This window comes from Bubalus kerabau, chromosome 9, assembly GCF_029407905.1.
Source record: "Bubalus kerabau isolate K-KA32 ecotype Philippines breed swamp buffalo chromosome 9, PCC_UOA_SB_1v2, whole genome shotgun sequence".
Classification (NCBI taxonomy): Eukaryota; Metazoa; Chordata; class Mammalia; order Artiodactyla; family Bovidae; genus Bubalus; species Bubalus kerabau.
Window position 1 is genome coordinate 110,905,585 of NC_073632.1, and position 25,695 is coordinate 110,931,279.

The window sequence follows — 25,695 nt, forward strand, 5'->3', positions numbered from 1 at the left end:
AAGCGTCTGCCTACAGTGTGGGAGACCTGGGTTTGATCCCTGGGTGGGGAAGATCCCCTGGAGAAGGCAATGGCAACCCACTCCAGTGCTCTTGCCTGGAAAATCCCATGGACGGAGGAGCCTGGTAGGCTACAGTCCATGGGGTTGCAAAGAGTCGGACACGACTGAGCGACTTCATTTCACTATTGCTTTTCATGGGCTTCTCTGGTGGCTCAGACAGTAAGGAATCTGCCTGCAATGCAGGAGACATGGGTTTGATCCCTAGGTCAGGAAGATCCCCTGGAGAAGGGCGTGGCAACCCACTCCAGTATTCTTGCCTGGAGAATCCCATGGACAGAGGAGCCTGACAGGCTGCAGTCCACAGGGTTGCAAAGAGTCGGACACGACTAATGCTTGTTGTAGCTTTTAAAAATTCATGCTTTTTTCTTTCTTTACTGTTGATACGTATCTGTCTGGGTGATGGGCATATGGTTATGTATTTTCAGTAGGTTTTAAGTGTTGTATAAATTTAAAATCTATAAGGCATGATTTTTTTTAAAAGTTAGCTGAGGTCCGCTGTAGGAATCTGAAAATAAAGGAGGGTGAGGGATGCCCCAGTCTCCTATGATGTTGTTGCCTGGAGATTAGACACTGATGAGACTTTGTAGTCCTGACATTTTGCAGTCTTTCATCTACACTGTGTGTGTGTGTGTACACCCTGGACGCAGGTACATACGTATGTGTGTGTGTATATAAACTTGGGATTGCACTCTACATTTTCATTTTAAATAACTTTATTTAAAATGTTTTCTATATCCTTCATATGATTTTCAATGGATTAGCACTTTTCTGTTGTATGCTTTAGAGTAATTTGTTTATCCAAACCTCTGTTGTTGGAGATTTTATTTCCTTCACGTTTGTTTTGCTGTTAATGGAATATTGCTATGAGCAGTACTGTGCACTCATATTTGTATGCATTACTGATGTTTTTCTTCCCTTGCACTTTGGATGTGGGATTGCTGGGCTTCAGGATTTTAAAGGCCTCTAATACACAGTATAGAACTAACCAGGCTTTCCGTATTTATGGAACATTTGGCCTCTCTGGGGCTGGCTGCTGGAAGTGCCCAGCAGCCCCTGAAAGTTCAGAATCAGCGACTTCATTTTCCTTGGTTTTTGATCTGAGAATCTGTGTTCATTATGGACTTTTGTTTGCAATAATACCAATGACTCCAAACCTTTAACCGAAGTTGAACTAAATTAGACTCTGAGTCGCAATTAAGGTTGGTTCCCTTTAAAAGCTGAGGCTCGGCAGTTTCGTTTTCCTGCGGTTCTGCGCTTTCAAAGCCTCTTGTGGACGGGGAGCAGATGCGCCCAGACCCTGGAAGAACCTTCTTTCCTGTGGACGCTCCAGCTCCAAGATGAAATGGAATCACTTGAATCCATGGCCAAACCTCAAGCACATGTGTTGCTGGGTCTGAGATCACCGACCACAGCCACCCGCCCCTCCTCCCCTCAGCCTCCAAATCACTGCTCTTCACCTTTTCAGCCTGTGGAGCCTGGAAACGCATCCCTGGGCTCGTCACACGGTCCTTATTATCGGACATGTGCTTACATGCACTTCCAGTGATCGGTTTCTCTCCCCAGAATGTGTGACCGGGTGATGTTTCCTAGCTTCTTTTCCCTACTGCTGCATGGACAAACGTGTCTGGAAGCTTTGGGCTTATAACCGAGCCCACTCTCTTTGTTTGTGACACCTCAAGACCCAAAAGGAAAAAGATGAAGGGACAAGGACTGACGAAGAGAGGCTTTGCATATTGTCTGTGAGCCTGGCTCCTTGCAGCTGGGTGGTAGCTGGCGGATGCATGAGTGTGTGTGCGTGTGTGTGTGTGCCTGTGCATGTGTGTGTGCCTGTGTGTGTATGTGTGTGTGCCTGTGTGTGTGTGTGTGCCTGTGTGTGCCTGTGTGTGTGTGCCTGTGCATGTGTGTGTGCCTGTGTGTATATGTGTCTGTGTGCATGTGTGTGCCTGTGTGTGTATGTGTCTGTGTGCCTGTGTGTGTGCCTGTGTATGTGTGCCTCTGTGTGTCTGTGTGTGCATGTGTGTGCGCCTGTGTCTATGTGCATGTGTGTGCCTGTGTCTGTGTGCCTGTATGTCTGTGTGCCTGTATGTCTGTGTGCCTGTGCATGTGTGTGTGCCTGTGTGTGTATGTGTGTGTGCCTGTGTGTGTATGTGTGTGTGCCTGTGTCTGTGTGCCTGTGTGTGTCTGTGGGTGTATGTGTGTGCGCCTGTGTGTGTCTGTGCATGTGTGTGTGCCTGTGTGTGTGTGTGTGTGTGTGTGTATGAAGGAGGTGGGAGGGGAGGCAGGCACACACACACACACACACACACAGGCACACACACAGAGGCAGGAGTCCTTGCCTGTGATGTTCTAAAGACCTAGCCCCAGCACACTCACTCTTTTGGGATGTCTACCCTGATGACAGCCAGAACGCGTCCCAGGGCTCCCAGACAACGCCCCGGCGACGCGTGCTCTGAAGGCGCCATCACACCCACCCGATCCGGATCTCCTCCCGACCCTGGGCAACGTGTCACCAGCCCAGCTTCTCCCAGTTTCTCCCCCAAGATCACTGAGCACGTGGGGATTTGTGAAGCTTTGCTGAGGGGATCTCAGGCCTGCCAGGCCTCTGCTGGCCTGTAAAGCCCGTGAAGCAAAGTCTGCCCACCTGTTGATGGACGTTGGGGATCACATCCAAGAGTTCCCCCCTCCAGTCCCCAACCTGAGGTTTTGGGCCAGTGGGGACCCAAAGCACAGGGGCATGAGGAGGGGAGAGTAGCATGTACACGCTAGTCCCAACCTTCTAGTTTATCCCCTCCAACCTTACATGCTTCCCTGATGGCTCAGTTGGTAAAGAATCTGCCTGCAATGCAGGAGACCCCGGTTTGATCCCTGGGTCGGGAAGATCCCCTGGAGAAGGGATAGGCTGCCCACTCCAATATTCTTGGGCCTCCCTGGTGGCTCAGCTGGTAAAGAATCTTCCTGCAATACAGGAGACCCCAGTTTGATCCCTGGGTTGGGAAAATCCCCTGGAGAAGGGATAGGCTACCCACTCCAGTATTCCTGCCTGGAGAACTCCATGGACTGTGTAGTCCATGGGGTCACCTAACCTTCTTACTTCTTCCTGTGGGCACTGGTTCCCTTGTGTCTCTGGTCCAGCCGTTTCCAGTAACCCACTAAGAACTAGACAGAACCGATGAGTGAAGGGTTGTGTCCCCAAAGTCATGAAACCAAGCGAACAGCAGAAACCAAGCGAACAGCAGAAACCAAGCATCAGTGCCGCGATTTCCAGCCCCCTGGGGCGCAGCTCAGAGATCTTACATCCTGTCGGCTCTGTTCATCTTCCGCGTGGTGGGAAGCCTTAGTGCCCCACTCTCTGTGCCATGGAGCAAAAGAGAAGAAAAAGACAACTTAAGGAGAAGACCTGCATTGCACCTTTGCTCGGCTCCTTCTCCAAAGACGGAGCGAGCCGTGTGGCCACAGTCCGCAGTTTGACTGGCATATTGTTAGGCCTGAAAGGGCTGTTTTCTCTCAAATCCATCTCCTGTGGCTCCTTCCCCTGAGCCGTGTTGGCTGTGCATGTCCAAACCCATCATGATTCACCACGCATCGGTAACAGCGTTTGGAGGCCCGTCCGTGAAAACCTATCCAATTCCCTGCTGAGTTCACCCACATTCTCCTGCGGTTCTGCAGTGTTTTACAGAAAAAATAGTCCTGGTTCCAAGTCTCTGCCGTCCAAATCCACATCTTGTAGCTTTTCATCACAGAGTCAGGTCCAGGCTGAGACCTCAGCCTTGAGCGAGCTGCCTTTCCTGGAAGAGAAGCGTAAACAAGGGCATTAGTGCCCCTGCCCGCGGGTGTGGCTGTGTTCAGGCCCTCGTCCAGGGCGTCCGGCTGTGAGGTCCTGCTGCACTCTGGACGTGTGGTAGCTAGGCCAGGGAGGTACAGGGCTGGAGAGAGAGCGTCTGTCTTCTTTATTCTTTATGCACCGCACAGGAAGGCCCAGCTGGCTCGAGGGCCGAGGAGGTCAGAGCACACTGCCAGCCGGAGCCCGGGACCCTTAGCCTGCGCCCCTCTGAGCCCTGAGGGCACCTTCCGCCTGAAGGAGCCCTTGTCCTCGGGCTGGGCTGTGAGCGGCTTCAGGGTGTCAGAGCTGTCCCCGAGCAGCGGTGCCGGCCCGGCCCCTCCTGGGCACACCTGCCTGCCTCTTCCTCGCCTGCTCACTGATTTCCGCCACACGTAGCAGACCCATTGCCATTTCTCTCTGACTTGTCTTCTTCTGCTGGAGGAGCCTGAAGGTGGCCCCGTCCACTGAGTCACCTTCTCCTCCAGGGTGGTCTCTGGCCAGGGAGGCCGGGTTTCCGCAGCCTGGCTGACCTGTGCTCCCCTCTGGGGCCCTTCACCTCCCTGCTCCATCTCCTCCCCTTGCTTCTGACCTCTGCGGGGTCCCCTTGAGTGACCTTAGAGAAGACCTGAGTGATCCATCTTTAGTTTTATCATTTATTCAAACTGATCACCTCTTATCAGGCTGAGGGCAAAAGTTATCTTTAAAATATTCAGAGTACAGAAACCTATCTGCAAAGTGTGCTACTGGAGAGTGCCTTTTAGCTTTTATTGAGCTCCTCATGCACCTGGCCGTGTCATATATATAAAAGGATAAAGCATAGAGGCGATTTAAAAGCTGCCACATGATCAAAGGAGATTCATACCCGTGGTGCACAGTCTGCATACAGATGGGCTCTCTTTTCCCTTCTGAGTGTTTTTTGAGGTAATTCCTATGTATCTTTTATAAGTAAAGCAGGAACCTTTACAGTCATTTTGATTGAGGGATTTTTAATGTGATGACATCAACAGTTAGTTTATCATTTCATTGTTTCATTATATTTCATTCATGTTTCATTATTTCACTCCCTTATTGTTGCCCGGCAATCCATCTGTACTAGTGTCCAAGGGCTGTCATGAGAATTGCCATAAACCACGTGGCTTAAGGAACAGCATTTACTGTCTCACACTCTGGAGGCTGTGAGTTCGAGGTCAAGGTGTCTGCAGGCTCGGCTCCTTCGTGGCGTGAGGCAGGGCCTGGCCCGGGCCTGCCGGCTCTGGCGGCTCAGTAGCTCCTTGCTGGTCCTCAGCCTGTGCCCTGGTCTTATGTGGTGTCCCCCATGTGCGTGTCCGTATCCAGGTTCCCCTTTTTATAAGGACACCCGGTCATTTGGATAAAGGCTCCCTTTCTTTCTGCATGACTCGATGAACTTAACTAATGACATTATTTCCAAATAGGGTTGCTCTTTAAGGGGATGGGAGATAGCACCTCATGTGAACTCTAGGGTACACAGTTCAACCTGTGACATCAGTGGTTGGATCTGAAGCCCACTCTCATTCTCATTGAGTACCACCTCATCTTAAATCGATTACTGTGCACAGCCCTTATTTCTGAAAACAGTCGGAAACAGGTGCCCGGGGTTCAGATTGAATGTATTTTTCAAGGGGAGGGAACACCATTCAACCCACAATAATACCGCAATAATACCCTCAGCCTTCAAACCCCCAGCCTTGCCGAGGTGACAGTCTTAGCTTTCTGCATGTCCTCGTAGGGGGAAGCAACCAGGACGCAGATTCTCAGCCAAGTTATCCCAGTCCTTCCAGGAAGACTCTGTTACAGAGTTAAATATATGGGGGCGGGGGTGGGGGCAGGGGCAGGAACCAGGGACGTACCCTCGGAAGGTCCCATGAACGGAAGTCACTGCTGTGGGCCAGCGGGGATGGGCCCCATGGGGAGCTGATGCCCACCCCTCAAGCCCACCTCCCCTGTGGTTTATGGGGGCAGTCTGGTGAACTTGATGGGGTCGGAGAAATCACTCGATGCAAGCCCCCGTTTTATAAATGCTGAAATCTGCATTGAATCGGGGAGAATGGTCAAGTGGGTGACCAGGCAGCGGCCTAGAAAAGCTTTGCGACTGCAGGTCGGTAAACACAGATGCCAGGTTGCACAGGGCTGGTCCTGCTCTGCTGGAGGGGCAGCACCTCTTGCTCCACATCCACGCACCTCAGTCTCACGTGTCGCGGCCACAGCCTCACTGCATCTCGGACTGGAACCATGTGGCAGGGAGCCTGCCGCCTCCGCTCGAGTGTGTTCACGGACCACTTAGAGCAGGGAGCGTGCCTTCCCATATAAAGACTGACCCTGTGTCATTCTTGGCAGTTCACCCCTGACAACAGGAAATATTTCTAGATCATCTTGTATAATTTACAGTGGGTCAGCCCAATTCATCGCAAATATTTCTCCTATCATGTATCTGAGTAATGCAGGGGTTTTGATCTGAGTCCAGTTGAAGCTGGATGAATCTGAATTCCAGAGGCCTGAGACAGACAATGCTGAACAGAAAATTTTATTTGATTAAAATCATAAGTGAGTTTGTGTATGTGAAGTTACGGATGCTTAGATAAAGTGCAAAAGTTAGTTTCCAAAAGGTTTGAAGAGTGAGATGAGAACAAAGGGCAGTAACTAGGAAAAGATGTTTCTGAGACCAGGAGTGAAAAGGTTCTGGGAGGTGGAGGCGCCCCTGGAAGCTGGGGTGGAGGCACCTTTGGTTTGGAGTCCTGTGATGATACTTTCCACAGCGCACGTCTTTCAAAACGAGGTCAGTTAATCCTAAAGTGCTAATGGATGACTTCCATCAGGGTCAGGCAGAACTTCAGGTGAAAATCTGAAGATTAAAATTATTATTACTAATAACAATGAAATGCTTAATGAAAACTTAAACCAAAACACTAATCCCATACTTGTGTAAAAATATCTACGCATATGACCCGCAGAAATGTTTTAATCTTGTCTGATGGACACAGATGCAGAAATGCTGTTTGAGTTTTCTTAATTGTGATTTTATTTTGTTAGGAAATTGAGACAAGTTTTCACCATTTTAGGGCCACTCACATACTCTCCCTCCGTTCTTTCTTTGATGAACCTAATTTCCTCACTTTAGAAGCCAGTTTTCTAATTTACTGAATCTCTTTTAATTAATCAATGTCTTTAAATTTTAATTGATTCTAATATTGAATTTGCTTCTGAAACTACCCGTGAATTTATTTAGACAAAATAACGTTACCTATTTTTTCCCTTGTGCATGAAAAGTTGTATTTGAAGAGAACATTTCTTGTGCAGGCAAAGATAAGGAACCTTCCCTGTCTAAACTGAAAAACTCGATTGTATTTAAAAGGAAAGCTCCAATTTGACATTTTCATGAGCATACTCTTGGCTTGGAATCAGTCTTCTTAAAGATGTAAACACACACACGCACGCACACGTGTGATGTTTAACTCACAAGACTTCCATTTTCCCCATTAGTTCACCTTTTACTTTAGAGAAATATCTATCAGGAACTATCAGAGACGTCAAGGGAGACCCCACATCCCCACCACGCGGTGGCCCTAATGGTCAGGTTCTGCAGTGACAGGCTGATCAGAGCTGATTAATCCAAACCTGACAGTGTCCCTCTTCTGATGCTCAAGTCTGTGACACGTCGCTGCTGGGGATGAAACCGCGTGGTGGAAATGCAAGCCTGGGTGTCAGTTTTCCCGATTCATGATTATAACCACAGTGAGGGATGGTGTCAGCAAACAGCAGCGCTGGTTCATCTGCACGAGCTTCTCTCCTGGTTTCAAGGGGACTGCGGCCGTGGGGTCAACGAGCGTGTGAGGGACTGCGCTTTGCAAGCGGCCCTCGGAGGCTCCGCCCCGCCCCTGCCCTCCAGGAAACCGCGTCCCAGAGGCTGCTCTGCAGCAGGGTGGCCACCTGCTCAGTGAGGGAGGGTTTCTTGAGTAGCCTGTCGAGGGCTTGTCAGGATCCAGTGAGATTACGTAGGAGAAAACTGTCTGTATTTTGGCATGAAATCTTTCTGAGTCCTTTCTAACTTGGTGTGAAGGGAGATTCAAGGAAGAATTCACAAATTTAAATGAGGACTAAACAGGTGGGGTGTTCATATGTGCTCAGAAGTGACCTCTTTGAAAGACAACTGGCTTGAACTTTCATCTTTATTGGTACAGATGTGTTAAAAAATCCAGCTCCCATCAATTTATAATCTTACCTTGTGTAAGATGTCATATAGCCTTGCACAGTGAAGGGAAATATTTGATAAACTGCACAAAGAGCTGGATACGATTGTGTGCGCGCACACACACACACACACACGCAAACTTTAAAGTCAGTGATAGTTTTCCAGAACCAAAGGAAACTCCTATTCAGAGAGTGACAGGGACATTCTGTCTACAAAGGCCGAGGGGTCCCCAGCATGGACCCCATTGTGGTAAGATGTGGTCCTATAATAGTCCTGTAATGTAAAATGATGGTAGTTTGGTAAATTAATATAAAAATTCTAACTATATTAAATCCTGGCTAGTTAAAATTAGCTTTAGATGAGCAAGTTGACAATGTGGACATAATTTCTTTTTTTCAAAAAATGTATAAATCCTAGTTTGCTTTTCCTAGTTCAATGTCAGCTAAGAAAATCTATTTCAGCTGGCTCTTACATGCAACACATCTTCTGGCTTTAAACTGTCTTTGTGTTGTTGCCGTTTTCATTGGTTTTTGCCCTGTGGCGTTTTCTGACGCGAACTCCTGGAGGAATTTGATTTTCTGCAGTAGCCACTTTCTGGAATTTTGCATGTCAACAGCCATGGACGCAGTAACTTCAGAATATTAGGACAGAATCATCTCATGCCTTTGGAACAATCCTAAATTAAAGTTTTGTCTCTGTTTCCATTATAAACCTCATTGTTTTCTTGGTTTGACATTATTCCAGACGTACTGGTCGAAATCTTGGCAGCTTTGCTCAATAGTTCTACCAGATGTTGAGAGGAGTAGATTTTCCTCTTGAGCATTCTGAGTGAATGTATTCTTTATGAAATGGTCAAGCTCAGGGTCTGGATGCAGACAGCTGGACACTGGGGAGCAGGCACTGGTCCTGTGTCCTAATTAGGAGATTTTAGGTATGCAAAATGCTAATTTACTTGGCAAATACCTAGACACAGTGGGTAGGTCTCTCCTTCCTCTACGTTTTTCCCTGAATTGAACACCTAGGCAGCGTCTCTCTGGACATTCCCTGAAGCGCTCTACCGGGTCAGAGGATGCATCTGAGTCCTTCGGGGTGAGTGAACACACTGACCACGTCTCCTCCGCACATCTCCACTGTCAAGAAGACAGTAAAACCTCGCAGGTTTGTTGGGAATTAGCAGTGCCTCTGACTTATTAGGCTCCGAGTTGAGCTGCTTTCTGGGGCAGGGCCCTCTAGGACATGGAGCTGACACATGCAGACAGATGCTGATGTCCTGTGATAACTCCCCCAGGACGGCGGGGCCCAAGCTGGGGCGGCCACCCCAGAACAGGGCCAGCCTCGAGGCGGGGACTGGGGAGACCAGGGCCTGGATCTCTGCCTTCTGTGAGCATCTGAGCCTGCAGGCCTGGAGGAGAGGGGTCGGCTCAGTCAGAATGCGGATGCCGGTGCCAGGATCCCAAAGCTCACTGCTGATGAGCTGCGCCTGCGTGTGGGTGGGTGGGGCATGCGTGGATGGGCGGGCCGTGTGTGTTCTCCAAGCCAGGCTTCAGCAATACGTGAACCGTGAACTTCCAGATGTTCAAGCTGGTTTTATAAAGGGCAGAGGAACCAGAGATCAAATTGCCAACATCCGCTGGATCATCAAAAAAGCAAGAGTTCCAGAAAAACATCTATTTCTGCTTTATTGACTATGCCAAAGCCTTTGACTGTGTGGGTCACAATAAACTGTGGAAAATTCTGAAAGAGATGGGAATACCAGACCACCTGATCTGCCTCTTGAGAAACCTATATGTAGGTCAGGAAGCAACAGTTAGAACTGGACATAGAACAACAGACTGGTTCCAAATAGGGAAAGGAGTACGTCAAAGCTGTATATTGTCGCCCTGTTTATTTAACATCTATGCAGAGTAGGTCATGAGAAACGCTGGGCTGGAAGAAGCACAAGCTGGAATCAAGATTGCCAGGAGAAATATCAATAACCTCAGATATGCAGATGACACCACCCTTATGGCAGAAAGTGAAGAGGAACTAAATCCCTTGAAGAAAGTGAAAAAGTTGGCTTAAAGCTCAACATTCAGAAAACTAAGATCATGGCATCCGGTCCCATCACTTCATGGGAAATAGATGGGGAAACAGTGGAAACAGTGTCAGATTTATTTTTTGGAGCTCCAGAATCACTGCAGATGGTGATTGCAGCCATGAAATAAAAAGACGCTTACTCCTTGAAAGGAAAGTTATGACCAACCTAGATAGCATATTGAAAAGCAGAGACATTACTTTGCCAACAAAGGTCCGTCTAGTCAAGGCTATGGTTTTTCCAGTGGTCATGTGTGGATGTGAGAGTTGGACTGTGAAGAAAGCTGAGTGCCGAAGAATTGATGCTTTTGAACTGTGGTGTTGGAGAAGACTCTTGCGAGTCCCTTGGACTGCAAGGAGATCCAAAGAGTCCATCCTAAAGGCGATCATTCCTGGATGTTCATTGGAAGGACTGATGCTGAAGCTGAAACTCCAATACTTTGACCACCTCATGTGAAGAGTTGACTCATTGGAAAAGACCCTGATGCTGGGAGAGGTTGGGGGCAGGAGGAGAAGGGGACGACAGAGGATGAGATGGCTGGATGGCATCACCAACTCGATGGACATGAGTTTGAGTAAACTCCGGGAGTTGGTGATGGACAGGGAGGCCTGGCGTGCTGCGATTCATGGGGTCACAAAGAGTCAGACACGACTGAGCGACTGAACTGAACTGAACTGGACTGAACTGTGTGTGGGCGGGGCCCGTGTGTGGATGGGCGGGGCCTGTGTGTGGATGGGCGGGGCCTGCGTGTGTGCTGCAGACCCGCTTAGGCAGGGATTTCTGTTCTTCCGAAACAACCCGAGTCAGGCCGCTGCCGCAACGGGAAAGCGGTGCTGCCCCCACCCCTGTTACCTGGCCCCCCTACATTCTGCGGTCCCTCCCCTGATGGGAGGCCATGCGTGCAGCCTCGGCTGTAATGGCCTCAGGGGAGGCAGCCAGGACAGCTCACTTCTCATTCGTCCTTTGCTCTGTTTGGCACCCGCTGGCGGCCTCATCCTGCAGGGCCATCAGCATGGCCCAGGGTCCCTCCTAGCGCTCTGAGTTCTCCTCTGAACCCCCCCAGTTTGTCATCCTGTCTCCTTGTAATGTTTAATCCTCTGTAAAGTGTGTGATGCTCTGAGCACCTTGTGGAAAGCAGAGCAGGCATCTGCCACGGGGTAAGGCGTCTGCTGGGGACACCCGTTTGGAAAAGGCCGCAAGGCCTCCTGGGACAGAACGTGGTCTCTGCCCCCTGCCTCCCGCTGCGTCCCCGCCAAGGCTCGCAGCAGACCCGCTTACTGGACGATGGGGCCCCTCTCGCTCCCCCTCCCCTTCCACTCTCGCGTCTCCCCGCCTTCACCCCTTCCCTGGTTTGGGTTTGTTGGGCAATGACTTGTGCCCCAAGCGTAGGGGAGCTCACTCCACTGCCCACGCCCCCCTCCGGCCGGCCTGTCCCCTTGCCCCAACGTTGACCCCCTGCTCTTTACCTCTATCTCAGCGCCTCTCCTCTCCCTCAGCAGGACCTCTCTTCCCCCCAAGTTTCTCTTCCTCCTGTCATTAAAGTGTTTCTCCTTCCTCTGTAATTACAGGTGTGAATTTCAGGATAACCTTTTCAAAAGATGATTCATTTCTTAGCGTTTCATATTTGTTTCATTAGTAAAGTAGCCTGGAATGGGTATTGACGTCTCTTTTTGCAACTGGTCATTTAGAAATTGGGGTTTAGGGAGCTGGTTCAGGAGATTCATTACCCTTCATTGTTGCTTCCAGAGCAGCGTCTAAGAGCCGCCGGTGATGACAGAACCGTGTCCTCTCACTGCCCAGGGCCTGGCTCCAAGCCCGGGGGGCTGAGAGCTCAGTGCAGCCAAGCAGCTGCGTTTCCTGTTTCATTTCACTTGAACTCAGTGCAAGTAGCTGCGTGTGGCTGGTGGTTTCATGAGCTATTTGAGCCCCCCCCCTCCCCGCCCAAGTCCTGGGGTGAAGCACCTTGTGTCTGGGTGATGAGGGCGCGGAGCTGTCTCCCCGCCTTGGCCCCTGGGAGGAGGTGAGGCAGCCCAGAGCGGGCGTCGGTGATGGACCGCAGGCGCGCCAGCGGCCCGTTCCCGCCCATCGCGAGATAGTGCTCCCGCTCGAGGACAATGATAACGCTGCCAGTGCCAGGAGATGAAGAGGGTCCATTTCGGAGAATTCTCCTCCAAGGCTCCAGGCCTTGGCTATCTCCTAACGTAAACACGGACTCTTAAAAATGTGAAGAATCTGCTTAATGTGTAAACCGAGGTGATGGGGGTGTAGGCCGCTTTCCATTTGTGTGGATGCTGACGTGAGGTATCCCTGAGTCGTCCGCAGGCCTGGAGGAGGGGGAAACCTGGGAAAGAGACGAGACAGCATAAGAAGGGGGCTCCTGTGCCCCCAGCCCCTCTTCCATGCATCTTTCCAAGGCTGCTTGTCAAGACCAGGCCCTGCACGTGGGTGAAGAGTGAAGCCTTTGGGTGGGTGCCCTGGGGCAGGAAGGTGCAGCCATGGGCCCCCAGGCGGGTTTCCAGCCCTTAGGATTGTAGTGAAGAACACACCCCCAGGCCCAAAGTCTTGGGTTTGGTTCTAGCTGCATCTTGGATGAGCTGGTGACCTCCCCTGGGAGCCTCAGGCTCTTCTTTGGTCACTGATGCACCTGAGCTTGTGTCCTCTGGGACCCTCGGTCTCTTCATCAGTGACCCCTGAACTCTGCCTGCCCAGCCTCCAGGCCCTGACAGCATCCTATCCAGGGGGCAGCCTCTGCCCTGGTCCCCAGGTCATGTGGACAAAGGCGCTTGGCTCCTTTCCACAGAGAAAGGGCTTCAGACTTCCTTCCGCGGGTTTCTTTCTCCTGTGGTGGTGGTTGTGTAGGTGTGCAGAGGTTAGCCTGGAAGGGGGGAGGGTTTCTTCTTGGCTCCTTTTTCCCCCAGGAAGCCTCCCTGTCTGGTCCAGCGTGGAGCACACGTGTGCCCCAGTGGTGGTGGGGAGCTCAGGTCTGGACACGCGGGCTCTCAGGAGTCACTCCCTTCCTTTCACGCAGCAAATCCTTGTGAGGGAGCTGCTTTGCACTTGGACCTGTGTGGATCTGGCAGGACCCAGACCTGTGACCGTGGCTTCTCCCCCAGCCTTCAGCGAAACGCTTTCAACACGTCTCCCGGGCACCTGCTTTGCCCCAGGAAGGGCCAGACTGGGCTCACAGGAGGAGGGACGAGGTCGGGGTGTGGTGAGGGTGCAGATGATGTTTTGGCGCTGGGAAGGTCTCGCCGGGCTGGGATGCTGACTTGAACCAGGGTTCTGTCTGATCTCCCCCGGGAGTCCCAGGCCCGTGAGTGTGTGTGATGTGCTCATTCTCACCTGAAGAAGTCGTGACCACGTGAGCGCACCTGAGACCTGGGGTGAGCCCGCTTCCCAGCCCGGGGACCGGTCTCCCTGCTGATTCTCGAGCAAGGGAGACTGTCCACGGCGCCGCTCTCACCTGCTGCCTGCAGAGAGCTGCCCCTCTGCTCCCTGCTTCACCCCGCCCGGCCCGCCCTCCGTGCGGACCATCCTGCCGTGTGGCACACAGCCTCCTGAGGTTTGGCTCGGGAGCAAGCTCTCTGGTGTCTCTGCTTTGGGATGCATTTCCCCTGCTGCGCAGGTCTCTTTAATAACCTTACCATGTACTTTAGTGTAATTTGCTCTAAATGCTTTAAAATGAGCAGGAACCTTAAAAAAGAAGCCTGGCTGAAGGCCTCTGGAAATGTCACTTCGTCAGCAAGTGTGCTGGTCTCCTGGGGGCCAGAGGGCGGATGGAGGTGCCCTCTGCCGCCTGCTTGGTGGCCCCGGAACCGGCGAGGCTGTCGGGGCGTTTATGAGCTCCCCGTCACGACAGAGCGCAGGGCATGGCACCTCTGTGGTCACCTTCTCCATCTCCACGTGGCCTCTGGCCTTGTGCCAGTCAGGCTGTCCGTCGGCCCCTCTCAGAGGGCTGGTGCACAGAGCGCGGTCCGGGCCCCTGGGCCTTTGTCCCCACGCCCTGTCTGCGTGCACGGATGTACCCAGATGGTCCCTGGGGTAGACACCAGGGGTTCCCCAGGGTTGACCGGTGGCCCAGTGGATAGCGAAGTGACGGACACAGAACTGACCCCATTGTGCAGGGCGGAGGGTTTGGAAAATGGAATCAGACTTGAGCGTAATACTTATTTTGTAGGCTAATTTACCCTTTTGCCCTTAGACACAGGCAGGGTGTACGTATGATGTTTCGTGTGCTTTAATCTGGAGGCATCTTGAACACATGGGAAGGAGGCATCCCACACCAGGGAGGTGAGGAGAGATGGGCGTGTTAGGCCGTCGAGCAGGTGTGTCAGCCGCAACACACTCATGGCAAGCACGCCTGGGTTCAGACGTCTTCCTAACGCTTAAATGTCTACGAGCCCCGTGTTGCGTCCGGTTGCTCAAACACCTTCTGAGCCTGCCGCAGGCCCTGGTCGCTCCTCAGTGAGTCCCACTTGGTCGTGTTACTACAGCTTCCCAGACAGTGAGCATTTACCGAGCACCAGCTGTAGACCTGACACGCTGCTGGGCTTGGGCCTCATGGATGAACACATTCATCTCTACCCGAGAGGCCCCAGGCGCTCGTGAGCAGTTGGTCGAGCATCCACTGTAATGTTCTCCTACTTCCCAAATTCATCCTGTTTCACAGAACTGCAGCCAGAGAAAAACACGTAGCTGTGAAGCATCCATTTGGTCTACGCCTTGATTCTTCTCGGGATGCTGTTGAGAACTGGCACTTCACTGTAACTGAACTCATGAAGAGAGTGCTGGCCTGGGCCCGGTGAGACCCCTGTACACACCTTCACGTCACCGCGTGTGGTGACACCCTGGGGACACAGGCCTGGCTTGTGCGAGTGGAGGTTTTAAGGCCTCTGTGCAAACAAATCATCTCTGAGCCTCGAGAGTGGGGTTGAATGTCAAGTCAGGAGCCTTCAAGTGAGAATTAGAGATCATCCTTGCTATCACGTAACACCATCTACCTGTATTTTATTTTGAGACTCTCAAACTCTTCTTAATAAAATACAGGTAGATGTTTGAGAGTAACACCAGGACTTCCCTGGTGGCTCAGATGGTAAAGTGTCTGCCTGCAATGCAGGAGACCTGGGTTCAATCCCTGGGTCAGGAAGAACTCCTGGAGAAGGACATGGCAACCCACTCCAGTATTCTTGCCTGGAGAATCCCACGGACAGAGGAGCCTGGTGGGCTACAGTCCATGGGGTTGCAAAGAGTCAGGCACGACTGAGCAACTTCGCTTTCTTTCTTGCTTTCTGAGAGTAACAAAGTTCCTACTGACTCTCAAATAAACACAAATCTGGAACAATCAAAATCCAAGAGTTTCTTATCTCCAAGAAGTACTATGAAGAAGCAAAGCTATCTGTTTTCATCATTGAAATAAATATTAATGTGGAGGCAGGGAGGGAAAGTAGATAAAAAAGACAGGCTTTGAGAAAAGAGAAGAGATATGCAGAGCAGGGCGTGGAGCGGAACTTCCGCCCGTCCCTAGCTGTGGGGTCAGGAACCAACGCTCACCATCTGGAGGGTGCCTGGAGCTCAGAGGACCAGAGAGGGGCAGGGCCCGGGGACCAGAAGCCCGCAAAGGCTCTATAAAAACTTGAACAGTCTGTGTCCACTCAGAGCGGGACCGCAGCGCTGGGAGAAAAGAGCACAGTGGCCCCAGCCTGCCCACCTCCTGTTGCCTCCTCAGCGGGGCAGCGCGTGCCACGCCTGCTCGTTCCAGAGCACCTGGAGCTCCCGTTTCTCAGCCAGGCTCCAGGGGCCGCAGCTCTGGTGTGCTCAGTCCCCGTGGGTCTGTGTTAGTGTGTGCTCGCGGTGGACGGCGCTCCTGTGTTTGTCTTTGGGCAGGCTTCCTGCAGCCCCTGCTCCAGCTCCTCTGCTGGGTCCCTCTCCGGGCACGAGCGCCCCCTCCCCATGGACCCTGAGTGTGGAGCCCACCTGCCCTCGCTGCCTGCATCTTCCTGCAAAACTTGCCCCCTCCTCTCGACACCTAAGTTACCTCTCTTTTCACTTCATGCTCCTAATTTTCTTTTTGAAAATGACTGTAAACGGGAGGATCTCTTAGCGCTCATCCAGTAGACTTGAAGCTTTTATGATGGGAACATGGCCCAGAGCAAAGATGCCTGGGGTTGAGCATCTGCCTGGGAGGGCTTCCTGCTGGTCACATCTTCGTGTCTTTTCCAAGCACATCCTCATCCACGTCCTTCATCTTTTCACAATAACGATGATGGAATAAGCCTTAGTGTTACCATCATTTTCATTTCACAATGAAGAAGCCAGAATCATTTGGCTAAGAGGATAACTGTCCTGGGTCACACAGCCAGGTGCCTGTCTCCAAAGTCAATACCCTTCCTTTGCCCACTCTGCCCTGCAGTGCCGACCGCCCCCACCCACACCGGCATTTATCAGCAGAGTGTTGTCCACTTTCTCTCTGTTTGTTGGGTTTACAACATAAATCTAGTCATAAAAATAGGAAAAAAAAAAAAAAAGAATTCATCACAATCGTTTGCCCTTGGTTTTTAACTCCCTGCCGCTGTCCCGTGAATACAATGAAAAGCCATCAAGAGACCCCAAATGATGCTGGTAACACCGGTTCTCAGTGCTGTGCGGTCTCCCTCACGGTTTCACTCAGCGTCTTAGACGTATTAAGACAGATCCCCCTCTGCAAGACCCACAGTCTATTGTTTTCACCTATGTTGCCGGCTAGTTTTTCAAATCAGAAAAGGGGGGATCTAGTAGAAGCCCATCCCACTGGCTCTGTGCTGGCCAGCACGTCCTGGTGATCCATCAGCCCCGGCCAGCAGCTCCCGGCGGGGCCGTGCACACGTGGAGACACAGACGCCCTCCTCACCCTGCAGTTTACTTCGTCCTTCTCAGGCGCAGTGTGAGTCTCGTTGCTTAGCTATTCGCACGGCTACCGCAAAGGTCAGCAGAGAAAGCGCTGTCACTCCCACTGTGCAGATAAGCACGTGCCCCCGATGCCCTGCTGGTGGCTCTGAGGGTGTGCCGAAGGCCCTGAGTAGCATCTGGCCGTCGCAGAATCCGCTTTTCATGGGTTCTCGGCATCCATGCTAACTGCCAGTTAATGACCAAGGCCTGGAGGGCTGTCGTAGCGTGGGGGTCCTTTTGTCAGACTGTCCGCTGGGTCATCTGTGTGCAGCGAGGAGAATGCAGACTTGGGAATGTCGTGGTCGCAGGAGAGGGAGCCCCAGTCCCTTCCGGCCCGTTGGTCTGCAGGCCAGTCTCAGCGTGACCCCCGGCAGACCCCCTGACATCACGGCTCTTGGTTTGCTCCCCTGGGTCTCTGTGCTCAGACTCCACACTGCTGTCTTCCTTTCCCGTCTTCTCAGAGGCTCTCTTGGGTGAGAGTCTTCAGATCCCCACACAGGAGTCAGAAGCCCATCCCACGGCTCTCAGACGCTCATGCTCTCCTCGCAAGGCCTGCCAGGCCTGTGTCCCACACGGCAGGACGGTGCTCCCTGGCCGAGCTGGGTGGTGAACCCCTGTGTGCTCTTTGTTGCCCTCTGGACCTTACTCTCCGCGAGGACGGGCCCTCCTCTGAACCCTCGCAGAGTCCAGGAAAATGCTTGACAGAGGACAGTCCCCCAACAGTCACTAAGCAAGTCCAATTCAAGACGGACCTGACTCTTTCCTACCCGAGAAATACGAGGCTTTATCCCTGAAAAGTGGGACACAGAGGAAAGACTATTAAAACACTGAAGTAGAGTGCTTTTTAAACACACGTGGATTGGTGCATGTTAGTTCCAGCAAATGGATGAGGAATGAGTGAGTGAGTGAGTGAGAGAGAGAATGAGTGAGTGAGGGGTGGCTGTCTCTGGGCAGAGAACACCCCGCAGCAGCCGTGTTTCCCTGTTTCAGCTGCAGGCTCAGGGCTGGAAAATCCTTGTCCGGCTTTGAGTCACGGGTTCGCTTCTCTATTCCGCTAGAAAGTAGGGAGCACTTTCCTGAGATCTGACAGCTCAGGGTCTAATGTGAAGCTGCCCTTTAAAGCAGGGTGTGTGTTTCTAGTCCTCCCCACCTCCTTCCTTGGTGGTTCAAGGTCACATCCTCTTTCGAGCCCCCCAGATCCACCTGCACCCTGTACGCACGATGGGTTCTGACCCGTCTCCCCTCCCTGGTGTGTGGGCCTCGTCCTGGCATCGAGCAAGCACACGTCCTTGGAAGCGATGTTGCTTTCCGGTGGCTCATTATTTAGAAAGTTCTTGCTTTGGGGAATCTTCCAGCTGCATGATTATGTAATTCAGAGATGTTTTTCTTAATTTAACCCATGCCATGTGTTATCTCGTAAAAACGCCATCTTCCATCAGCATATCAACATTGCAGGGGAAAAAGTTGTCCGTATTAAGAGTTTAATCCGTTTCTTAAGTGGTTTCACTTTGTTCCCACGTTTCCTCTGGTTTAAACCCACACATTTATTAAGCAGAATGTGGACCCTGGCTGTAATCCGTGTACACTTGGCCTGCTTTTGCTGGTGCTGCAGCCAGTTGACCTGCAGGCGGACATGCACGTGCAGCCCCTTCCCGCCCACGTGCGGGCTGCCCTCCATCCTGAACGGAAGAGAGGCGGGCCCGGGACCCCAGGCCACCGCTGTCCTGGCGCTGCTCAAGGTGGGACAGAGTCCCTCTAAGCTGGACAAAGGGCCTTTTATCAGAACCAGTGTGAAGGCCCTCAGCCACGTTCGTTAGTGAACACTAAATTCTTTAGAAGAGGAATATTGGTATATTTTATTTTCCTCCCTGGGCTTTGTTTAGTAAAGAATCCAGCTCCTTGAAAAGCTCACTTTCCTCTGTGCACTGACTCCCCTGGAATTTAATTGCTGGTAAAAGTGGGGAGGGGGAGAAATGTGGAGAAAGTATGAGTTCTCTCATTTCTGAGAAAGAACGGGTCCATTGTTTGTTCCACACCATTAAATTACCAAGAATTACAGTCAAATCCCAAACGCCTGAATGCTCGACATTTTCAAAACTGAGAAGAGAGAGGCTGTCGCCCTCCATTTAGAGAGAACGGTAATTATGGTGTCTTCCCTAAGTCATCTGCATTTCCTCGTCTTAGGGTTTCAGGAAATACAAATAGAGCACCTCTTATATGTAAAAATTAGCAGGATTTAGGTTATTGCCTGTTTTCATCTGAAATTGAAGGGCGTTCCTTCTGGGCGGGCTCCCGTGTGGGCCGGGCCTGGGAGGGTCCCGGGATGTTTCAGTCAGCTCTGCTCCTCTGTGGCCCCTCTCCCTGTCTCTCTTGCTCTTGCACAAAACTGCTCTGGTCCCAGCCAGCTGAGTCATAGGAACAAGTCTGTGAAAACTAGATGCTTGTGAGGAGCGGAATGAGGCAGCTTTGAAAGACAAGCAGCGTTTCATGCAGACAGGATCCCTCGTGTGGAGATCCTGTCTCCTGGGAACTGCTGCTGCCAGGGCTGGAAAGTTAGCTCACACGAATCAGTCTCAGGGAGAGCGAAAAGAGAAAGAGGTTGAAATTCTGCAGTGACAGAATTCAGTCAATGTGCTTCTGTGCTTTTTTTGGTTCATAGCTCAGTTGTGTCCGACTCTCTTTGACCCCATAGACTGCAGCACACCAGGTCCCCTTGTCCCTCACCATCTCTCAGAGTTTGCCCAAGTTCAGGTCCATTGGCTTGGTGATGCCATCCAACCGTCTCATCTTCTGTTGCCCCCTTCTCCTCCTGCCCTCAATCTTTCCCAGCATCAGGGTCTTTTCCAGTGAGTCGGCTCTTCACATTAGGTGGCCAAAGTACTGGAGTTTCAATTTCAGCATCAGTCCTTCCAGTGAGTATTCAAGACTGATTTCCCTTAGGATGGACAGGTTGGATCTCCTTGCACTCCAAGGGACTCTCAAGAGTCTTCTCCAACATCATAGTTTGAAAGCATCAATTCTTTAGCACTGAGCCTTCTATATGGTCCAACTCTCACATCCATACAGGACTACTAGAAAAACCATAGCTTTGACTAGATGGACCTTCATCATTAAAGTGATGTCTCTGCTTTTTAATATGCTGTCTAGGTGGGTCATAGCTTTCTTCCAAGGAGCAAGCATCTTTTAATTTCATGGCTGCAGTCACTGTCCACAATGATTTTGGAGCCCAAGAAAATAAAGTCTGTCATGGTTTCCATTGTATCCCCACCTATTTGCCATGAAGTGAGAGGACTGGATGCCATGATCTTCATTTGTTGAATCTTCAGTTTTAAGCCATCTTTTTCACTCTCCTCTTTTACTTTCATCAAGAGTTCCTCTTTGCTTTCTGCCATAAGGGTGGGGGTGGTGTCATCTGCATATCTGATGTTATTGATACTTCTCCCGGCAATCTTGATTCCAGCTTGTGCTTCTTCCAGCCCAGCGTTTCTCATGATGTACTCTGCATATAAGTTAAGTAGGCAGGGTGACAGTATACAGCCTTGATATACTCCTTTCGTGATTTAGGACCAGTCTGTTGGTCCATGTCTGGTTCTAACTGTTGCTTCTTGACCAGCATAAAGGTTTCTCAGGAGGCAGGTAAGGTAGTCTGCTATTCCCATCTCTTTAAGAATTTTCCACAGTTTGTTTTGATCCACACAGAAAGCTTCTGTACTTGCTCTATTTAAGAATAAAAAAAATTTGTTTTTTCAAAATCTTGGAAAGGCAATGATCTCTTTTCACTTGCCCGTTGGTTAAAATAAGCACAGATCATTTCAGCAAGTGAACTTACTCACAGGAAAAGTTAGAGCGTGGAAAGTCTGCCCCCTGCGTCCCAGAGCCCTGCTGGATGAAGATGTGATGCTCAGGTGCTGAGCACAGCCTGGTGTCTGGAGCCTTCATCCAGAAACCTAGGAAATGGCCCTTAGTCAGCTCCCAGAGGTTCAGGTAGAGAAGTGGTCGCCTACAGGCTCCTGGCCATGGTGCCCTCGCTGCCCGTCTTCCCCAGGACCCCACCTGGACCCCAGGAGGGATGTGCTTCCCTGGGCAGCTGGCCCCCAGACCCAGGGCCCTTCCCTCCCTATGGCTTCACCTCAGCTTTGGTGTTATTGGTCTTCACATGTCGCCAAGCAGAACACTCGGAGATGAAAGGGGCGAGTTTGGGTGTCTATCTTCTCAAGGAATGAGGCACCCTGAATTTGAGACTTTTCTTTCTTTTTCTTCCTGATGAGAGAACAGGTCCATGAGGTCCCTGAGCTTCTGCTGAACTCCACCGCCACTCTTCCTCCGGCTCCTACTTGAACAGGGAGGGGTCGCTGTGAGCGGAGCTAAGTATTACGGGGGCAAACATGCTGGATAAACCGTTCAAATGGCCACAGCGCCCAGGGCTCTGCACACACCGTGGAGTGTTGAGTAGTGGCCACACCTCAGTGTGCATCTTCTTTCCTTTGATGACTCAGTGGTGCTCCGTTAATCAGAGCAAAGGCCTGTGTGGGGCAGGCGACGCTCCAGGGGCCACGTCCTCTAACACAAGCAGTGTTGGAGCCACCTTGGCGTCTGTCGTTGTGTCTGGGGCGAGCAGGACTAGACAGGACTGGGGTCGTTGTGTCTGGGGCGAGCAGGACTACACAGGACCGGGGTCGTTGTGTCTGGGGCGAGCAGGACTAGACAGGACCGGGGTCGTTGTGTCTGGGGCGAGCAGGACTAGACAGGACCGGGGTCGTTGTGTCTGGGGCGAGCAGGACTAGACAGGACCGGGGTCGTTGAGTCTGGGGCGAGCAGGACTAGACAGGACTGGGGTCGTTGTGTCTGGGGTGAGCAGGACTACACAGGACCGGGGTCGTTGTGTCTGGGGCGAGCAGGACTAGACAGGACCGGGGTCGTTGTGTCTGGGGCGAGCAGGACTAGACAGGACCGGGGTCGTTGTGTCTGGGGCGAGCAGGACTAGACAGGACCGGGGTCGTTGTGTCTGGGGCGAGCAGGACTAGACAGGACCGGGGTCGTTGTGTCTGGGGCGAGCAGGACTAGACAGGACCGGGGTCGTTGAGTCTGGGGCAAGCAGGACTAGACAGGACCGGGGTCGTTGTGTCTGGGGCGAGCAGGACTAGACAGGACCGGGGTCGTTGTGTCTGGGGCGAGCAGGACTAGACAGGAGCGGGGTGGGACGTGGGGGGGCTGTGAAGCTGAGCTGGCAGGGGACACCATCCACGGGCGGCGGCGGGTGTGGGGGCAGGTGTGGGGGCTGGTGACCAGATCTGAGCCCTGCTGGGAGACCCCTGAGCCCTGAAGCTGTGTGTCCAGGTCATCAGAGGAGCCAAGGCAAGGATAGGGATCTAGGAGGGGCCCCCCTGAAGCCCCTCGGACCCCATGGGAAGAACTCCCTCTGGAGCCAGGGCACTTACTCAGAAACTGACCTTCCACACGAAGGGGTACCTGGGGTGTGGATGAGATTGTGTGGTGCTGTCCAGCAGGGAGGGCCTGCCCCCCAATTCCAGAAAGACAGGGGGCTCCGGACGCATGTGACTTCCAAGCTTACGGCAAAACGTAGTGAATGGAGGGGTCAACCAGGCAGTGAATTCACAGACTCAAAGCAAAGCATTGCTATGCAGACTCTTAGAGGTAAACAGAGCACGTGTGTCCCAGGGCAGTGGTGGAGCGTTCAGAGGTTCAGACACCGATGCTGAGCAGAGCAGGGAATGACCAGCTATCCAGATGACTGAGACCTCGGAGGTCACAGGCTTCCGGGCTTCCCACCGTGTATCTGGGACACTCCCTCAATGCTAAGTGGCCTAGACAGCCTCCTGCATTCCCCAGAACACTCCTTAAGATGTCTGGATTCTTTTTTCTTTTCTCCTCCAAGTTTTTGAGAGTTGACCAAGACAAGGACAAAGACTGCAGCTTGGACTGCTCGGGCTCCGCCCAGAAGCCACTGTGCGCCTCCGACGGGAGGACCTTCCTATCTCGCTGCGAGTTTCAACGCGCCAAGTGCAAAGACCCCCAGCTAGAAATTGCTTATCGAGGCAACTGCAAAGGTAAGTTTCCTTCCATCACCGTTCAAGAGCCAAGCCCTGAAATGTACATTTATGTGCTTTCTCTTCGCCTGGTCAAGTTTTCCTATGTAAAAAGTCAAGAGTTTCTGCTCGTGAATCTTTGTCAGGGCATGTAGCGGTGAGGGTCGTTTTTGAATCATCATATTCTTGTTGAATGTTGTTTTTTCTTAGAATGTTTTATGACATCACACATTGCAACACAAATTCATCCAGTTTCACAGAAAGTTTCACAGAAAGTTTCACAGAACGTTTCACAGAAAGTTTCCAGAGTCGCCTGAAATTATTCTTTCTTGCTCCCGTTTTTGAGAGTGGTTCTTCCAGCCCTTCCTCCTTTCACCTTCTCTCGCATGTGGGGCGTGTGTAATAGCGCCTCTGCTGTTTTCAGGGATTTTTTCTTCTTCTTCTTTTTTGGCGCGGATTTTACACTTGTAATTTTCAGTTTTCCTGATTCAAGAAGCGGATTTAGAGCTAACAAGCACGCTTAGAGCAAAACATTGAAAGGTTTCCCATGTTAATGAAAGGTTTGACTCAGCAAAACACGTTTCAAACACAAATAGAGTCATTTTAAGAAAGAGATTTAACTTTTTTTTTCTTATTATCTAGGAGAAAAGACCACACAGGCTAAAACCCCCTTGAGACCATGTCCTGCGGTGTCTAGCTGTTAGCCCAACAACCGCTCAAATGAAGGGAAGCTGGTGCCTTGGACCTGCACTTGGCCAGGCTCTGAGTGCCCTGCTGTTCCTCCCACAGTGCCACCCAGCCTAGCGGGCAGGTCCGAGGCACTTCTCCCTGTGACAGAGACGGAGCTGCGTGTTCCCTGGACCTGGGTGCTGCTCCTGTTGGCACCTCATGGGACCCTCTGCCCATGGGCGTTGGGCAGCCCAGTACCCACCTTCCTCCTGGCGTTTGATCAGCATGCCCCAAACACGTCACTCTGTGAGGAACTTGGATGTAACTTAATGCCTTGATGGCCATTACACACCTCAGGTATCTGTGCTGAGAAATGAGAAGTGACCCAAGAATAGTCTCAAGTATCAAGGGATCTTCCCTGCAGAGAAGTTTCTAGAAACAGTGGCCTGTGCTGGCTTAACTCATGAGGACAGGTGCTGTGGCGTGAGGTTTGAGTTTTATGTTCCTCTTTGGTGCCCTGTTCTTTTAGACAGCCCCATCAGATATCCTCTTGGTGATAACTCCCATCAGACACTCAGTTGGAGGACTGTGAGGAAGCTGCCACATTAAACCTCTGTGTTGGCCATGGTCTCCGTGGGTGTCTGAGATGGATTAATTACGCTGAGGCCAGAGGCCCATCCATCTGTCAGTCTGTCTGAGTCCATCTGCCAGGGTGGACTCTCCCAAACCTCGCACTTGGAGCTCTGCAGAGTCTACCTTGCATCACTTTTGGACAGGAGGTTAAGTTGGCATTAAACATGGATGGCCTTTTGGGAACGTCATTTCTAGCTTACTTGTGTTTGGATCCAGCCTAATTTTTCTGGATTACTCCCTTGGTTGGAATTCTCACATCTCACTGAAGAAATTTCATGCCATAAATTTATGACAAAAAATGAGATAAGGGAGAAGAAGTTTAAACACCACTGCTCTGACTGCAGCCATGAAGGTAAGACGCTTGCTCCTTGGAAGGAAAGCGATGACAAACCCAGACAGCGTATTAGAAGGCAAAGACACCACTGTGTCGACAAACGCTCATATAGTCAAAGTTACGGTTTTTCCAGTAGTCACGTATGGATGTGAGATTTGGACCATAAAGAAGGCTGAGCGCTGAAGAATTGGTGCTTTCAAACTGTGGTGCTGGAGAAGACTCTTGAGAGTCCCTTGGAAAGCAAGGAGATCAAACCAATTAAGCCTAAAGGAAATCAACCCTGAATGTTCATTGGAAAGACTGTTACTGAAGCCCCAGTACTTTGGCACCTGATGAGAAGAGCTGACTTGCTGGAAAAGACCCTGATGCTGGGAAAGATGGAAGGCATTAGGAGAAGGGGGCAGCAGAGGATGAGATGATTAGATAACATCACTGACTCAATGGACATGGATCTGGGAGACAGTGAAGGACAGGAAAGCCTGGCATGCTGCAGTCCATGGGATCGCAAAGAATTGGACATGACTTAGCGACTGAACAACAGCAATGAAGGTAAAAACAGAACTTATCTCTTAAAACCAAGTTTAATTCAAATCAAAAGGATTAAAATAAAGAGAATGTGAAGATACCTGTGAGTTTCAAGATCAAGTTTATTTGGTGCTTCAGCTACTGGGGGTGGCAAATGTATGAAGTTACTTTAAAGAGGCGCTGTCAGTTTACAGCAGTTTGAAATACGCGGGCATTAGGGACCCCGACATTGTAGATCTGGGGGGCAGGCTTGGGGTTCTGAGGCGTCTGCTCTCAGCCCCTGTCTCTGAGTCTAGTGATCTGAGTCTGGTCCGCAGGGGGCCATAGAAAAGGGGTTTCCCATCTGCAGCAGGCTTTTCCTGCATAAGCAGCCTCTCCCTGGATCCGGGCTCAGAGCGGGAG

The 25,695-nt window shown here is 51.4% G+C and overlaps 1 protein-coding gene across 2 annotated transcripts in view; it reads left to right on the plus strand.

Moving 5' to 3' along the window:
• The window catches only part of SMOC2 (SPARC related modular calcium binding 2), a 153,931-nt gene that overhangs the window by 21,566 nt on the left and 106,670 nt on the right, over positions 1–25,695 (plus strand). For both annotated transcript variants that reach the window (XM_055536202.1, XM_055536203.1), the window contains exon 2: positions 22,982–23,153. In XM_055536202.1, the coding sequence (XP_055392177.1) occupies positions 22,982–23,153 (172 nt within the window). The remainder of the gene's footprint in view (positions 1–22,981; positions 23,154–25,695) is intronic.